We start from the raw sequence: 17,768 nt of genomic DNA, 5'->3' as shown, positions 1-17,768 counted from the left end.
GATTCCGTTATTATCATTAAATTTTCTGGCAGAAAACTCAAAAGTTTAGAAACACAGCAATTTTGAAATTCAGAAATTGGAAAGTTAAAAAATACAAATTTTCAAAAACACTTACATTTTGAGATTAATTAATTTAAAAAAATCAGAGAAATTTAAGAATATAAATATGTATTGCCAATTGCGAGATTAAATCAATTTTCTCCTTCGCTGTGACTGACAGGAGGTTACAGCCGCCGAACTACCGCTGTGTAAAAATCAGCAGGTTGAACTGGAATTCAGCGTTGATTTGGCTGTCAACCTGATTTGTTTTGAATATTTTTCAAAAAGTCAGCAGAAAACTAAGGGCAACCTTTGACAACAGTCAAAAATTTGCTCTGCGGCTGTCATGCGGCCTTTCTTCTGCGGTCATATCAGCGCGCGTGAACTCTAATTATTAACGCCAGCGATAATATACAAAATATTTTTAAAATCAATCAAGAATTCAAAGCTTCAAAATTCAAATACTCTGAAATTCATAATATTTTTTTTTAATTTGATAATTTAAGAATTCAGAAATTCAAAACAATAAAATTCAAAAACATTGGAATTCGTAAATCCAAAAATTCAAGGGTTTAAAAATTCTAAACAAAAATTAAAATGATCAAAACATCAAAAGCTCAAGCTCAAACATTCATAGAAATTTAATTTCAAAAATTCTAAAAAAAATAATTATAAATTAAAAAATTAAAAAAATATAAATTCAACAGCGTAGGATTTTCAAAAAATTGTACTCGAGTACAGTTCGTACTCTGTTGTCCGAAATTATTCAAATCTTAATCGAGATCTTAATTCTTTATTCTTTGCAGCTGAAAATTTTGATCTTCCAACGATCGAATCCAGTAGGGAACTGACCTATTCAAGCAAAACATTGTAATAGGGCCGAAGCCGAAGTGTAAACATTGAATCCATCCTGTTCACGTCAGTTGATGTTTAGATTAGGAACGAGCAGGACAGACTCTTTGTTTACACTTCGGCTTCGGCCCTATTACAATGTTTTGCTAGTATTCTAAGGTTTCACTCAAGGTAAAAAAGCCGAATTCTTTGCTTCGATGCTAGTTTTTGAAAATTGATTTACAAATCTTTTTGAGCATCTTTATGGTCGTACAATGTGTCATTTTGCTCAGAGAAATCAGCTTAACACTGGAACGCCCAACGCATGTCCAACTTACACGGACGCCCAAGCCTCCCAAAAAAGGTGGAACGGTAACTTCAACTCACTGGTCCTCGGGCATTACTCAACCAATCGGGACGATTCTTGTTTCCAGTGATTTGTAAGAATGTCTAGATGATCCTAAAATTTTGCAGAACTTGATTTGAACAAATCTGTAATTTCTGCGACCGAAAACATCGTTCCACCTTTTTTTAAACGACTGCCTCCGCGGAATTTTTGGCGAATATTTTTTTACAAGCGAAAAAAAAAGTTGGAACGATGTTTTTGATCGCAAAAATTACAGATTTGATCAAATTAAGTTCTGCAAAGTTCTAGAATCATCTAGACATCCTAACAAATCACTGGAAAGAAGAACCATCTTTATTGGTTGAGTTATGCCCGAGAACCATTGAGTTGAAGTTACCGTTCCAACTTTTTTTGAGCCTTGGGCGTTGGAATGTTAATCGAATCGAGTCAAAATTCTCGCTGGGTTGTGTAGTGAAACCTTGTTTTTTACCGTTGTACATGAAAAATTGAGGTATAGCTTTAGGACTCTGTACTGAATTTTCCATGGATTTTTCAATATTATTATATAGAATGCGAAATTGTTGACTCGTTTGTAATTTTCAGTCGCATTCAAATAAGCAAATCCAAATTATAACACGATTTTTTTGCAAAGCTGCAACCTTGGTTGCTACACTTTTCCTTCAAATTTCGCCATCTTCGAGCGTCAAAGCTAAAAATACAAAATCAGATCGGTTTAATACTTGCTTTAATACACCTTGTGAACACCGCATATAAATTTCATGTGAAAAGGCATTTTGCAAAAATCTATGATGTTTCGCACATGCAGTTTATATGCAATGCTCACAAAGTGTATCCAGATTTTAAAGCGAAGATGGCGTTCGAATGGTGAACATCCGAAATGTCAAAATCGCGCAGTAGCACCAACATTAGAAAACAAAAGTGGCTGTCTTGCCATGGCACACTTTTTTCGGAATATTGGTACCACTGCGTGATTTTGACATTTCGGACGTTCACCATTCGAACGCCATCGTCGCTTAAAAACCTGGATATGCGAGAACAATGTCTTGTATCAAGCAGAACTCAAGTGTGTTTATGTCAAGGTTTATGTGCAATCCGCACATAAAATCTAATGAGATTTTTGTCAACAACTATATGTGGTCAACAACTATAAGGGTCAAATAGTGTGTATAAAGCTGTGCCATAGAAGTTATTACTCTAATTTAAAAATCGTTTATGTGCAGTTTGCATACAAATTCAATCATGATTTTAGTTTCAGTGTAGGGATCATCCATAAACCAAGTGGACAATTTCTAATCTGATCTAATCAAACCCTAGCGCAGCCAATCTTTCTAAGGGATCCTGGATAGTGCCTTATTACGCCTAGCACTCTTCTTGTCATTTATTATCATTTGTAAAGCAGACAGGCCTACTGCGTAAAGTCGTTTCACAGAGACATGATTCGTTGAAGTGGAGTTTGAGCACGGAGTGTTCAAACAACAACACAATTGAGAATTGACAGGGGAGGAAGAAGCGTGGGGAGTGTGGGGAGTACCACTGGAGACACACCACCATACGCTCCGCTCCGAGATTTGGTTGTATCTAGCTGTCAAATCTGCAACATGGAGTTAAACTTTTTGTGAAGTTGCTGTGAAGTTTACCACGGTGCTTCGAAAAGTTTAAATTCCTCGATTCGTTGGGTGCACCATACTAAGAAGGTTTGGTACTCCGGGACCCTCTGGGATGGGACATTGTATTTCCAGGAATGCCCTGGGCACTGTTCGCAGTGATTATAGCGCCACAACTCCAAGTGGACAATTTCCATACAAAACAAATCTTTTTTGTATGGATCGTGGACACACCCTTACCAAAAATCATGATTTTTTGAGTTCCAAATCCCACTTTTCATACGAATTTTTCAGTTCAACCCATATAACCATTTTTATGGTTGTAGTACCTGAACTCAAAAAATCGTATGAAAAGTGGGATTTGGAACTCAAAAAATCATGATTTTTGGTTAGGGTGCAATCGCTGGAACCCCTACAAATTTTCCTCTTAAACATTTTTCCAGAAAATATTTTATAAATTCTGGGCACCCTAAAAAGCAATTGCTTTGCACTCATTTTCCGCATTTTTCTCTAAACTGTTATACAGCTGTCAAACAAGGTTACACTCACAATTGAGCACCGATCCTGGACAAAGCTGTTTTGGGAATTTAAGGTATGGCTTACAGTTAAATGATTTTCATTTTGCAAAAAAATAATGCTTTTGCTTTCAACTTAAAAGTGCTTGATGAAATTAATTCGATCCTCAAAAATATTTTCCAAACTTTACGTACGTTAAAATCTCAAGGATCAGTAAATTTTTTGAAAAAAAAAAAATTGAAAGAATTTCCAAATCAGACCGACCTTTTCTTAAACCCCACTGCATTTCCATATCGCACAGTTTCGTGTTCGGTCACTCAACTTCTTCACACACACCACTGCTGCTGCCTGCCTGCCTGGCTCAACAAACGCGCCTTTTCTTCTCCAACCGGCATCTGCCACAAAATAAAGGAAGAAAAGCAACCTCTTTGGCGGTGCGCGCGTGTTTTCCTTCTGGAAAGAAACAGAATTCGATCGCGGAAGGCTTTGCCGGAAGAATTTGGTGCAAAGTGTGACGTTTTCCAGCGTGGCTTTCGTGAAATTTGTCTGACTCCAGCGAAAACAGGGCCGGGTAAGTTGGGGAAAAGTGGTTCCATTTTTGTTCTTGAAGATTCTAGCGGTGGCGGAGTCCCAAGAGTTTGTTGTTTTGGAAGGTGACGAAGATTTTTTTTTGTGTTTTGTCTTCCGGCAGAATTATGGACGCCATCAAGAAGAGGGGACGTCCGGGACGGAAAGCGGCCGCCGAGGTTGAAGCTCCCGCGGAGAACCACGTAGTGGAGGAAACTGGCGGGAAGAAAAAAGCTCCAGCGGCAAAGGGGAAGGCGGCGAAGGAAGTGGTGACCGCGGTGGAGGTGCCGGAGAAGAAGGCTGGCCGCAAAGGAAAGGCCCCGGCCGTCGTGGAAAGTGACCCGCTGGAGTTGGATGCGGTGGAACCGGAACCGGTGGCGACATCGCCAGTGGCCGCCAAGGGAAAGAAGGGACGCAAACCGGCGGCCGCCAAGGAACCGGAGCCGGAACCAGTTGAGGAAGCAGCAGCGCCCGCAGCCAAGAAGGGACGCGGCCGAAAGCCGGCGGAAAATGGAACGAGTTCACCGGTTGTCGAGGCAGCACCCGCTCCGAAGGCCAAGGGACGAGCGGCGAGGGCCAAAGAGGTGGTAGAAGAGCCAGAGCCGGAAGTGGCGGCGCCGGCCAAGCGAGGCCGCGGAAAGGCAAAGGCCGAAGCGACGGAACCGGAGGAGGAAGTGGTGGCATCGCCCGCCAAAAAGTCCAAACCCGCCAAGGAAACGGCCGCGGCGTCACCGAAGAAGGCAGCATCGCCCAAGAAGCCGGTCGAGGTGGAACCGGCCAGCGAAGAGGCAGCACCCAAAGAGACCAAAGGAGGTCGGGGCCGCAAGAAGGCCGCGCCAGCACCGGTGGAAGAGAGTAAGTTGAACTTCGACGACGTGCCAACCGAGCAGTGATGCTATGAAATGGACTCGTTTTATCGAACCTTCGTTTTGTCTATTTTCAGAAGCAGCTTCCCCGGCCAAATCCCCCGCAGCAGCAGCTCCGGCCAAACGAGGACGCAAGAAGGCAACAGCCGAATCTGAGGGTAATTAAGATCACCAAACCAAACACACAAACACACTCTGTAGACGTTTCGCCCTGCCCTAAACCTTGAATTAACACACAACCGTTAGTGTTGGCGAAATGTGAAGCCCCAACCGAAGAACTCTGAATCTTCGCCTCTTTTTTACCTTTTTCTTCTACTTATTATCGCTACGTTTCGCGCTTATTTATTCAGTATTCTTTCGCGTTAGTAAACGACCAAGTGCCAAACCAAATAAATGAAACAAACACACACAGAGAGAGATTCGAGTGTAGAAAAGGACATTTTCATCTAATTATATCGATTATAAGTTGATTGGAGAGCACCAAGATTGAACTGTTTCCATAACTAACCGTCGTCGTAACTTACAAGTTAAATAAACACACAGAAATTCACAAATACAGGAGAAACATTGTTTGGAAGGTTTTAACACTGATAGAATTAACACAACAAAAAAACAAACAAACATACGATACGGATTTTATATACTGAATAAAGGCTCTAGATATAATTCTGTAAAGAAAAAAAAATTAGTTGTCTTAACTCGTTATTCCAAATCTCCAAACAAAATAACTAAATAAAAATTATAGGTTGGAAAGATCGCAAGGTTAGTGAAATTTTCCTTATTTTTCTCTGTAAAATTGTTTGATCGTGTGTCCATTGTGTGAACTGTTTGAACCCTTTTTCCAAACATCCCCAACAAGAAAAAAACGCTTAAAAAAGGTGGTGGAATTTCACTAATCTCTGCCTCTTTCCTCGTAAATTGCATGATTCAGATCAAAAATCACAAAACACATCTACTTTCCTCCTGTTGTTTGTGCACCTGCATGCCTGCCTGCTGGAAATGGTTTGAAAATGCTTGCTTGTTATGTACTCAAAAAAATCGTAAATTTAAAAAGTAACGAAGAAATTTCGTTCTATTTTTTTGTCGTTTTGTGATTACCATCTCTCTCTGGTGCGGAAACGTAGACAAACCGCCAGCTGCCGCTGTAAAGGTGAAGAAAGCTACCGCTAGTAAGAAAAAGGTCGACCCGAAGACGCCCGCCGCCACCGTGCAGGAGGAAGAGGACAGAGTAACGCCACCGAAAAAGGACACAGTTGATGCACCGGTCAATGGAGGTGAGTTTTGAACGGGGGTTTTCTTGGAAATTGTTTGGAAAACGGTGGTTTAATCTTGAGCAAAGAAAGCATTTTCTTTTGACAAAGAACTTTGTCCTAAGGGCTGAAGCGGGGTCAATCCAGAAAAACGAAAAGTATTGCGACTGCCATTTAGATACGTACTTGAAGTTCCCGTCCGTGTTAGGAAAGTGGTCTGCAACGAAACAAGTTACTGTTGCATGGAAGTTTCATCACTACGAGCAACAAAATGCGAATGACGTAGGAATGGGATTAACTGTGCAAAGGGGCAGGGCATTCAGTCCATGGAAATCAATCTTTCGTAGGACGTCGAGAAGTAAACATCAACCTGGACCTGTCGCCTGGAGGCCCAGATGGCCTGGAGCAAGAGGCAACCCAAGCCGAGAAAGGTCAGCCGGAATAACCTCAGTTATAATGAAAAATGTTTACAGTAGTCGGGCATGTACGTGTGTCAAACGCGTTCTGAATAACATCCAGTTGTCGCACTAGCAGCAATTTGCAGGGTGTGTCAAGATCAGATCGAAGCTTCTTTCATAAGAAGAGTGACAATAATGCACGGAGTACCGTTAATTTTTAAATACCTCAGGGTCGAAATCGAATTTCGGGATCTGCGAAGTTCGAAGGGTGAGGCAATGAAAGCTGCACAAAATGGCGTCCTTAACTCAATTTGGCCCAAAATCGACGTGCGACAAGATAGCCAAAGAGGAGGGAGACTTGCCAGTGGCACTACCGAAGGTTTCATCGTGAGAAAAACCACAACGGTTCCTGATCCGGACGGGTTGAATCATCCGCGGGGAATCCCGGTTATTCCAAGTTGTGGCCAAAACTAACGAAAAGTCAATATCTTGTAGTTTGAGGTAAATGTCGCTCCTACGAAACATCCCTGAGGGCATCGGCCACTCTAGGTTGTGGTCGGAGCAGGGCTCCGGCGATGGCCTGATATAAGCTACCGAACAACATTGGCAATACGGCGTCGTTTGTTTACCAACATGAAATTGTTTGTGGACGAACAAAAAAAATCATTTTTTTGTAAAATTTTCTATAATCGTTGTGTACTAATTTTAAAGTCATACATAGTAAACAAAGTTACGTTAAATTCTAGAACAGAAAAAAAATATTTTTTTTCAAATTTAAACCGCAATTCTTAGCAAGATTACGCAACAAATCATCGTGCCTTTAGTTAATCTTTAGTTTTCAAACCAGTTTGCTTTAGATTGTTGTTTAAATTATGAAATTTAGCATAAATTAAAATAATTTGCAACATTTTCAACTTCAGCCATGTGCAACAATTTCCATTTCACCCGTGCGGGAAACCGATAATGGGGTAATTCATGCGTTCCAGACTGTCAAAATTCCAAAACGTCACGCGAATCTTCGGTTCGCCGCTTTTGTTCGTGTATGACGTATGACCCTCTGGGTCGGAGTATCTCGAGGCTCCGCCCTAATTCTCCATACAAACTTTGGGGAGAACCCATTCGGCCCTGTCTAAATATTTTTGAAAAATTCAAAGTGCACGTTAGGGTGGTCCAAATCCGGGCTTTCTCAGGGCTACCCCCTGAAATCATAGATTGACCCATCACTAGGCTAAATTCCAAATTTGAACTCATTCTGACCACGGGAACCCCTCCCTCTAATCGCTTGAAGTTTGTATAAGAAAAAGCGTCAAAATGTATGGAGAAAAGCAACTGTTTCAGTTTGTTACCTGCGGAGGGCGCAGTTGTCGTTCAATCTTCTTAAATTTTTAGATTTAGGACCTTCATTCAACTTTGAACAACTTTCACGAAGACACCATATTTTTAGGATTTTTTGCTGAAAAGTTATAAGGGGAAATATACCGATTTTAAGCCTTATAAGTGGTCGTGTTTGAATGATGCTGGAAAATCTGGAGTGTTCCATGAAACTTACTAAAACCAAGTACACCAACGAGTAGAGCAACTTTTTGTGAACATTTCTGTTAATTTTTAACTTTATTAAAAGTTATTTCCCAAATGCATTCTAATCAGTCGAGTGCATTGGGCCACGCCCATTTTCCTATTTTCAGCTTAGTTCTTCTTCTTTCAGCGCTCTTTTGGGTCTGCTTAGTGCTGCCAAAATTGATGAAATTTAAAGCGAACGCTCACCTGGCATCACTGGCTCACTCCAACAGGCCCTGCTGGTGGTGTTGGTGGCCACCCTTTGTTCTTTATTTGCCTTCGCTCCTCGCTCGGTTTTCTTCTGCCTTCGATTGGAATGGGTCGTCAAAATTCAAACGTCAAAAGACTTAGCGCGTTTGTTTTTTGCTGGCGCTTGCTAATTATTTACATGTTTCGGGATTATTTTTCAAGTGAGTGACAAACTAATGTGCAAAAGAACTTGTTGCCTGTAGTTGGAAGCAATTTTATATCTTAAGCGCTTTGAAAACGTTAGCGCAAGTGAAAAGATATTGATGGCGACTTTCGTTAAGCAGTCAAGCTCAAGGTTGAGCTCCCATTTTGCGTGTGGATGTGTGTGCCACCAAAATGATGAGAAATGGTCCCGCAAAATAGAAATTATGATCAAAAGTGCATTAAATTTGATCTTTTTGGCCAGTAAATGGCATAAATTTGCGTGCTTACTTGAGACGGTGCTGTTGCTGGTAAGTTTATAGCCTAAATAGTATTTTTGGAGCTTTAATCGAGTATCAAACTCTCAATATGACGAAGATAGGTGTTTGATTAGAAAGTGTATATTTCCCCTAGTGGCAGCTGTTCAGTGAGCTAAGAGACTTACGACTGTGCCGGGTTTGTTTATGTCACGGTCTTGTGACTCAGTGAAAAATTTGAAAAAAAAATAATGAAAAATTCGTGTCGGCGTCGGCAATTTTCTCGTCGTGCCCTATGAGATTTTCAGCACTGGTTGGGAGCCACCATCCCAGTGATAACTTTGGCTCGATCTCGATACTCCAGGGTTTGAATCAACTTTGAAATCGATAGTTCCCGTTCTAATGACGTTATTTAAAATTTGATAAATAACGTCTTCAAAAAAGTTCTGAACAGGTATGTATTTCCCTAAAACTCCAACGTGCTGTTCAAGCCACCTTCAATCTGAGTCATCCAAACAGTACGAGCTATTCCCAATTATATACACTAAGTGACGCGGTCGTGTTGACTCAAGTGCATGACCTAATGCAGCTTTATTTGAAACAGACGAACTGACGCGTATCACGACAAGTTCTTTTGTTGAGTTCGGCGATCTGCTCTCCCACCTTTGTTATATACTCACAGTACTTTTTGTTGATTAATCACAAAAAAAAATCGCTTTAGAAAAAAAAACAATTTGTTGTGGAACGATGAAGGTTTCACAATCATCCTCTACACAATATTATTTGATTAGTGTTAAAAGTGGCAAAGTGCTGATTTTCCGAAGTGTTCTTTCTTTTTATCTGTGAATTTGTTTACTTCGTTGCAAATTTGACAGCCCGCCAAAACTTGTGCTGACGCCACGCGTTTCGTGTAAGGAAGCAGTTCAAATCGTTTGCTTCTCCTGGTGGTTTCAAAGTTCTTCAAAATTGTCGTTGTTTCAGTAGGCTAGGTATTAGTTTTTAGTGTCAAATTTAAGAATTCACCCCATCAAATTAATGTGTACCTAAATTCCTATTGAATTCTTCACAATGTTTTACGATTCATCCAAACAGAGTCAATTTGCTAGAATCCTTCCTTCAGGTAAAATGTTTCTGAAATTCAAATTAGGTAAAAGATTTCTTTGGCAAATAAAACCAACTTGACTAGTGGGGAAAATCAACATTTAAAATTTCAAGTTTATTGGAAGCATTTAAAGACAATGTTCAGCTGCACAACATATTTCACCAACTCCACCAAACTGTTTCACCATTTTTCAGAAACGCCTAAAATGTCCACCCAAAAACGCTCGTTGTTTCAAAAGATATTGCAACGTAAGTTTGGTTTTGTTTGAACCCTTTTTTTTTTAACTTGAAGAAACTTGTTTGAGTCAAAAAATGAAGAGTCGTTTTTTTCTTTTCCGTTCCAGTGACCCAGCGCAAGAAGAAAAAGACGGACGACGGCGGAGAGGATGGCGCTCCAAAGGCCAAAAAGACCAAGGCCGCCGCAGGACCAAAGATGAACAAATCGGTCACGGACTACTCCAAGCTGAGCTTTGGCCACGAGGGTGGCGAGTTTAACGTGAAGATCTCCAGCTGGAACGTGGCCGGGCTGCGCAGCTGGGTCGAGAAGGGTTGTCTGGAGTTTTTGGAGCACGAGGCGCCGGACATTCTGTGCCTGCAGGAGACCAAGTGCACCGAGGACCAGCTGCCGGAGGAGGCACGACACATCAAGGGTTACCACCCGTACTGGTTGTGCAAGCCGGGCGGTTACGCGGGGGTGGCGATCTACTCGAAGAAGATGCCGTTCAACGTCAGTTACGGGCTCGGGGATGCCGAGCAGGACGAAGATGGCCGGCTGCTGACGGCGGAGTACGAAAAGTTCTACCTGGTGTGTGTGTACGTGCCGAACGCGGGCCGTAAGCTGGTCACGCTGCCGAAGCGAATGCGCTGGGACGAAAAGTTTCACCAATATCTGCGCGATCTGGACGCCAAAAAGCCCGTCATCCTGTGCGGCGACATGAACGTGGCCCACGCCGAGATCGACCTGGCCAACCCCAAAACGAACAAGAAAAATGCCGGCTTCACCCAGGAGGAACGGGACGGCATGACAAACCTGCTTTCGCACGGCTTTGTGGACACGTTCCGGCAGCGCTACCCCGAGCAAAAGGCCGCCTACACCTTCTGGACGTACATGGGCAATGCGCGTGCGAAGAACGTGGGCTGGCGGTTGGATTACTTTATCGCCTCGGAACGGCTGGCGGGGCGTGTCGTGGACAGCGTCATCCGGCCGGGCGTGTACGGCAGCGATCACTGCCCGATCACGCTGCTGTTGAATCTTTAAGTTTTGCTATTGTTTCTCGTTTCTTTCCTAGCTTTTGACGCTCCCCGAACGATCGGCATTTCGGTCTAGTTTGGTGACACTAATTTATACCTTATTTCCGTATTACCATTAACTATTATATAATCGTATTGAATAAAAAAGAGTGAAGTGTAATTTGTTTATTTCATTCTACTGATTATATCACAGTCCTTTGTTATTTGACTAAGTAAAGTTAGTGGGAAGCCAACAGTGTTACCGACGACGTTAAACTTTCTGTCAAGCCGGGTCCGGTGGTGTAGTGGCTAGCGTGGTAGTCTCTCACCCCAAAAAGGCCTGGGTTCAATCCCAGACGGACCCGGTGGCATTTTTTGAGACGAGATTTGCCTGATCACGCCTTCTATCGGCTGGGGAAGTAAAACGTCGATCCATTTGCGTAAAAAAAGGCTTTGGGTGACTCACCACACATAACCTTCGGACGACTAGAAATGAGCAGAAACTTGCAACAGAGACCACAAACGACCCTGACAGCTGAAAAAGTTTCACTCCATGTTAAGAAGCTATTACACTACCGCAAATAAACAAACTCGCACTTTTGACAGTTTGCCTGCTTTGTTCGTTGCCAGGATTTGTTTGTACAAACGTCAGACCAGGCATGCCAGATTTTGAAGATTTTCGGGCACATCACAGAAACGCAAATGAGTTTAACTTGATGGCAAAATAATATTTTACAAATCTGTTTTTGGCAAAAGTAGCAAAACATTGTTATCTTTTTCGTGAGTAATTCATTTAATTAAAATCATCGAACAACATGGCAAAACAATACGTTTGAGCATTGAGCCTGTGCTCGAAAATCTTCAAATGTGGCATCCCTGCGTCAGACTGCATACATATTGTCTTGTTTGCGAGTTTGTCGCAAACAAGTTTGCGTGTTTAACAAACTGTCAAACACGAAAAAGTGCCAGTTTGTTTGTTTGTTTGCAGTAGTGTAATAGCTCCTTTAACTTCTTTAACCTCAAAAATTCTTAAATCCAAAATATACAAAATTAACAGTAAAATTAAATTAAATTAAATCTTTTCCTGTTCCTGAGGGGAACACCCGTGAAGAGTATCGGGGCCGGCATTTACAAAGCGGATTCAGTGACAGTTCATTATTTCAACTTAATGTTAACATGTTAAGGTTAATGTTAACATTCCATAGGTCGCCTCCCTAAGGTGTCGTGATAAGGTCCAGTTTGTGACGATACACTACCTTCCCTTTACTAAGCAATCGAATCCAGAAGAGAAACGATCACCAGTTATGTTGGTCCAAGCCGGGATTTGAACCCCGATCTACCGCTTACGAGGCGGAAGCGTTACCACTGGGCTACGTGGCTCGTTCAGTAAAATTAAGGGTTTTATTTAATGTCTAAGTCCTGAAGTCGATGGCTATTATGCACCATCTCGAGCAGCTTGTTCTGCTTTGCTTGGAGACGGGTTTCGGTGCGATTTGGCCTAAGATTTGGCGCAGTTGCACCAGACCGTTTTTACTCCCTTACAAGCATCCTTACAAATGGTGCACAAATTACACTAGGGCGACCGTCGAAAGGTTAAGACCGCGGATTCTTTCATTTCTTTTCGCAAGCATTACACCTTTTTTAAATGTTTTGTATAATACACATTCACCAAACTTTATTGCAAAGTTCAAACCACCAAGTTTTCAAACCTTCACGCTTGTCCGTTAACCGGCGGAACCTCCTCCTGTAAATGATCCCAAAACGCCTGCGCCTTGCAGAAAACCTCCTCACTCTTTGCGTACTCACTGCCCTCCTGCAGATACATCGGCGTAAACTCCCGATACGCCAGGCAAACCCTTCGCTCGCGGATGTCCTCCCGCAGCACGCAATGCTCCCACTGATAGCGCGGTGGTCCGTACATCACCAGCAGCGATCGCCGGGGCATCGGAATCCGTACGACTGCGTTCTCGAACCGTTCCATCGAGGCATCGTCCGCCAGCTCGGTGATCAGTTTGTCCTGGTAGCGATCCACCAGGTGCAGGTTGTACCGGGTTGCGTTGCCTTCGGCACTGTACCGGGACATGGTCAGGACGGAATCGCTCAGCAGGTTCACCGTCACGATCCGTTCGCCCCAGATCCAGCAGTCGTCGATGTGCGGATCGATCGAGGCTCCCCGTTCGGGCGTGTACTCCAGCGAGCACTGCTCGATCGTCTGGAAGTTGGCCATCAGCGGAACCTGCTCGAACCGGTCCTGGACGAACTTGGAAAACTGCGGAAAGCCACGGAACTGGCCGAGCTGAAGTTTGTTCTTTTTAAAATTCGTCTTCGGTCCAAAGTTCTGCTTCCGCCGGCCACTCTGCGACCCGTCCCAGGGCATTTCGTCGATTCCCTTCATCAGCGCCCGTTCCTCGTCCTCGCTCACCCAGTCCAACGCGACCAACACTCCGGGATATTCCTCACCCGGGTGGCCGTCGTGACCACCCGCATGCGCTTCCATCACACGGTCCGTGTCCCATCCGGGGTAGATTCGGTTGCAGTGCGGGCAGTACGAGTACGCTTTGCAGGTCTACAAGCAGCGTGCAAGAGTTAGAAATGGGTTGCTGTTTCCCGACCCCGGAACTCACCTGAAACACGTCCCGGTAGTCGATTCGTTCGATCGCAAAGTCCTTCTCGCACTGCAGACAGGTCCGGCGACCTTTGCAACCGCAGGGGCGTGGATGGTCCATGCTGGGCCGATTGTGGGTGGGAATGCGTGCGGACTATCCGGATTGCACAAATCGCTGAAATTCCTGAAATTATTCAACACAGCAAGCTAGCCGATGACAGTTCAACTTGTTTATCTTTTTGGAACGACAGGGTGACCCTAAAACAAGCTGTATAACAGTTTTCTAGCATACGACGATTTTATGACGGAGGACTACGGCATTATGCTGCGTATCCGGAAATATTAAATTTCAGCTATATTTCTGGAGTTTTTTTTTGAAAAGGTTCAATAAACCAAAATTACAGTTTTTGCTTTTTGGGTGTTTTTGAAACCGCCTTGAGTCAGGGGTATTGAAAAACACCCAAAAAGCAAAAAGCCTTTTTAAAAAAACTCCAGAATTTGTCTTTTAGCATAAATGACCTCTGAATGAATTGTTTTATATTGCTAGGTTTGCTTATCTTGATTCTTGTAAGATATGTTTATAAATCTTACTGTTGAGTGTTCTTGAAGGTGTCGAAGCGAAATTTGTAAATGATACAAAAAGATGATAATCTGATAGGCGTTTTATTCTTCTTTATTAACCACTTCCAGGCAAATAACACCGAAAAAGAAGATCAAAAGACATATAGTTTGGTAAACTCAACGGCAACACTGCAATTTTCGCCGCGCAAACTCTCAAGAAAGCTTGCTCTCTTCTCTTTGCTGCAATGAATGACCATCGTTTTCAGGGCAGGAAATCGAAGCACTGCATATCGGAGACAGTTTAAGTCGTCAAAATGGAACACACTACGGAATCGCAGCTCCTTCACCAGCGGCGAGTGTTGCAAAATCGCCTCAAGAATTCCCTCATCAATGTCCGTGTTTCCGGCAGCTTCGTAGCATTCCAGGTTCGGGAAGATCTTGGCGGCGGCTAGCAGGATCGATCGGTCGCCTGCGGATATCTTCAACGAGCGAACGCTGGAGGAGCAGCGGCTGTCGTCGGCGTCTAGCCCGCTGAGATATTCGTTGCTGAAGAGCTCAACGTGGTGCAACGATTTTAGCGGCGCCAAGTCCGACAGTCGCGGCAGGGAGCAGAACTCCAGAGTAAGTTCAGACACATGTGTCCTTTGAAGATCCGACAAAAACTGGCCTGTAAGAGTACAGCGACAAAGACTCAGGGTTCGCAAGTTCGTGAGGTTGCAGTCAGTCAAATTCAGCAGGTTATTGGCCCCGATAGGCATAAACCATTGTTCAACCCGAATTGTCAAATTTTCGATGGTCAGCAGCTTCTTAAAAGAAAACGTTTTCTGGATTGCTCGGGTAACGATTGTGACTTGGAGCTTCTTGAGTTTCGGCAGAACTGAGATGATTTCGTCAAGTGTCTGCAAATTTAAGGTTGTGGAATTATTTAAAAAAAAAAATGCAGAAATAAAAAGAAATTTACCGAAATGCCAATTCTTTCCAAAATGACCAGATCTTCGAGAATGGGCTGCTGCTTGACAAACCGAAGAACATCGTCTGCGTCTCCGTGGACAGAAAGCCGGGCCAAGCGCAAGTCCTCAATTTCGACAAGGTCATCAACGATTTTCTTCGACACTCTGATCGTCAGTTCTTTCAGCGTTCTACTTGTGCTGCTTATAATGGCGACGATTTCCTTCTTCAATTTCGATTTAGCACCACAATAGCCAGGAAGCTTGAGAGCCTTAAGTTGCGGGCAAACCATTCTGCAGAAGCTCAGAATATTTGGCACAGGATCAGTAATGCTCAGCTCATCCAGTTTGTCAAGACGGAAGTCGGGAACAACACTGCGAAACCTGTGTGATTCCACAATGAGCTTAAGCTGCTTCAGGTTGGGCAGTTCCTTCAACAGCCCGGTTAGCAGCACTTCCGTACCGCTAAACTCCAAGGTAAGCGTGCGCAACGTCGTCCCCAACGGCTTAAGCCAGTTTTCCCTCGGTTTGTGAATTCCGATGAGCTCAAAGTCCATCTTGGCCCGCGTGTAACCGCCTCCTGTGGCCAGCAGGTTCCGCACCATCTTGCGATCTTCCATAAAATTGTACGTTGAGAGGGTGAGGACAAATTTGGCCATCAGTCGGGACGAGCCCCGGATGATCTGGTCCCAGCTGCTGCAGGTGAGCCGAGCCGACCGGAGCCAATAGGCGTTCAGATTGCGGAAGATGAGCTCCCACATCTCCGGTGGAAGATCCGCCGCTGGGCGCGCTCGCTTCTCCTCCGGGAACGCGTCCTCCTCTTCGACGTCGGAGGGGAGTTTGTGCTTGAGCGATTCCATCTGGCGGCGGTGCTCAAGTGGGTGCGCGGTTTCTGTGTGACAGATAACAAAACATTAATGTAATTTCACTGAAAACCTTGAAAACACAGAAAAGTCGAAATAGATTGAATTAAGCACGTAAAAGTTACCAAAATTTCGATGGATTCGACCGGCGGCGATCCAAATTCCGTTGCTTGCAATGACAATTTGCGCACTTTTCAAAAAGCGTAGAACAAAGGCAAAGCTGGCTGGATGTAGAACAAGGAGCTAGACATAAATGACGCTTGATTTGGCCTTTCTACACTGTACTGAAAATCGCACTTTGCTGAAGGAGCCATTACACTATAGCAAACAAACTCGCACTTTTTTACAGTTTGCCTGCTTTGTATGTTTGCTTGGATTTGTTTGTACAAACGTCATCCTGCATACATTTTGCACTGTTTGCGAGTTTGGCAAACTGTCAAACACGAAAAAGTGCGAGTTTGTTTGTTTGCGGTATTGTAATCAGTGTAATGTAATAGCTCCTTGAGTTCATTTTCATCTTTTTCATACGAGTTTTTCCGAGATTTTTTCAGTTCGACTATGATTACACAAAAAGTGTAATCGTCAAGGTAATCGTATTGTCCGTTTCTTTCAAAAGTACACGCCGCGCGGCATTTTAGAATGTGCCGCTGACATTGTTGCCAGCGATTTTCGGCACTTTTAGTGCAATAAAAAACATTCCCGGCAACAATGCCATGCAATTCGAAGAAGAAGATAGCATAGCATAGCATTGGTATCTACCCGTAGTTGCTACTCTGTTATTGACCAGGACCTCCAAGAATTGCTCCGTGGACCACAGATGAAGAGTAGGAACCAATCATCACCACTTCGCAACTTTGAAATGTCCCTATCATGCTAGCCAATCACAGCGCCGGCCACGACCAGTGGTAAGACACGGGGAAGTGGATAGGAATTTTAGTCCGATACTTGAGTGATGAAGACCGCTAAATCGGCTGCGTCTTCGACAAAGTATCATGTGAGGTTTGAGGGTGTTAGTAAGATGGGTGTGAAGCCAGGATTCACCGTGGTAAGTGATGTGGCCGGTCAAATCTATTTATAGTCCTTATTTCTTCGTATGTTCTTGGATTCATTTTGGAAGCTTTCCAATTCGGTTCACCAAGCTTTTTTTTTGTGGTGAATTCTGGTCGTGTTGAAAGTTCAATGTTCGCCTAACGAGTATGCAACCAGTAAAGTTCTTAAATTCAACTTGCATTCAATATTGCATGTCCTGTTCTTAGGTTCACATTCCAATCAAGTTTCTTGGATTCTTATAGCATTATTCTTAATCCTCCTAGTCAACTAAGCCTCGATTGTCTGGTGGTTAGCATTTTTGTCTGCTGACCCAAAGGACGGGGGATCGAACCCCGCCGCGAGCTAATGAATTTTTCGTTCATATTCAAGTGTTCAGAATTCCTTCTTTCCATAATTTCTCGATAGGAGCAGATGGGAATCGAACCCAGAACCTTCCGCTTTCAAAGCGAACAGCGTAACCATTCAGCCACGCCTACTTCTTATGCAATTCGAAGAAGAAGATCAACAAAAACAAAACGCACAGTATGGGATTTGACAGCGCGCATTTGCCGAAAGTGCGGCGCGTCGTTCCGAGGCTGGTTTGCCGCGTGTCTTTCTCGGGAATACGCGCAATAACCGAGGTTTTAACGCGTCTCATTGCTGGTCTTTGCCTTTTCAATCTGCGACAAGTTATCACGGCAGCGTCGAACTGACTTCGTCGAACAAGATGGTAGCCCTACAATCTGTTTGACAACTTAATTTTGACGTTTGAGCAAGCGTTTGAGCCGTT

The 17,768-nt window shown here is 43.6% G+C and overlaps 3 protein-coding genes across 4 annotated transcripts in view; 1 reads left to right on the top strand and 2 right to left on the bottom strand.

Annotated features, from left to right (window-relative positions):
* Nucleotides 1-3,690: 3,690 nt before the first annotated feature.
* LOC120428207 (DNA-(apurinic or apyrimidinic site) endonuclease) lies at nt 3,691-11,154 on the top strand. Of its 2 annotated transcripts, XM_039593187.2 has the most exons (6): nt 3,691-3,928; nt 4,049-4,779; nt 4,868-4,948; nt 5,915-6,064; nt 9,939-9,992; nt 10,088-11,154. In XM_039593187.2, the coding sequence occupies exons 2-6, from the start codon at nt 4,053-4,055 to the stop codon at nt 10,999-11,001; spliced, it is 1,926 nt and encodes a 641-aa protein (XP_039449121.1). In that variant the 5' UTR covers nt 3,691-3,928; nt 4,049-4,052; the 3' UTR covers nt 11,002-11,154. The 2 variants fall into 2 exon arrangements, with proteins under 2 accessions (XP_039449121.1, XP_039449127.1); XM_039593193.2 differs by lacking the exon at nt 9,939-9,992 and having other exon boundaries at nt 3,692-3,928.
* Nucleotides 11,155-12,610: 1,456 nt separating this feature from the next.
* LOC120427994 (alpha-ketoglutarate-dependent dioxygenase alkB homolog 4) overlaps nt 12,611-17,768 on the bottom strand; it is a 284,866-nt gene continuing 279,708 nt past the window's right edge. Inside the window, exons 2-3 of the mRNA XM_039592959.2 lie at nt 13,598-13,762; nt 12,611-13,539 (exon numbers count right to left, since the gene is read on the bottom strand). Of these exons, the coding sequence (XP_039448893.1) occupies nt 12,685-13,539; nt 13,598-13,699 (957 nt within the window). The 5' untranslated portion in view covers nt 13,700-13,762 and the 3' untranslated portion in view covers nt 12,611-12,684. The remainder of the gene's footprint in view (nt 13,540-13,597; nt 13,763-17,768) is intronic.
* On the bottom strand, nt 14,234-16,186 carry LOC120428294 (uncharacterized). The gene is made up of 3 exons (XM_039593293.2): nt 16,075-16,186; nt 15,101-15,978; nt 14,234-15,038 (listed from the first exon to the last, which is right to left on the bottom strand). The coding sequence occupies exons 2-3, from the start codon at nt 15,944-15,946 to the stop codon at nt 14,292-14,294; spliced, it is 1,593 nt and encodes a 530-aa protein (XP_039449227.1). The 5' UTR covers nt 15,947-15,978; nt 16,075-16,186; the 3' UTR covers nt 14,234-14,291.

The sequence above is a fragment of the Culex pipiens genome, chromosome 2, assembly GCF_016801865.2.
Source record: "Culex pipiens pallens isolate TS chromosome 2, TS_CPP_V2, whole genome shotgun sequence".
NCBI classification, from domain to species: domain Eukaryota; kingdom Metazoa; phylum Arthropoda; class Insecta; order Diptera; family Culicidae; genus Culex; species Culex pipiens.
This window is presented reverse-complemented; position numbering and strand designations above follow the sequence as displayed.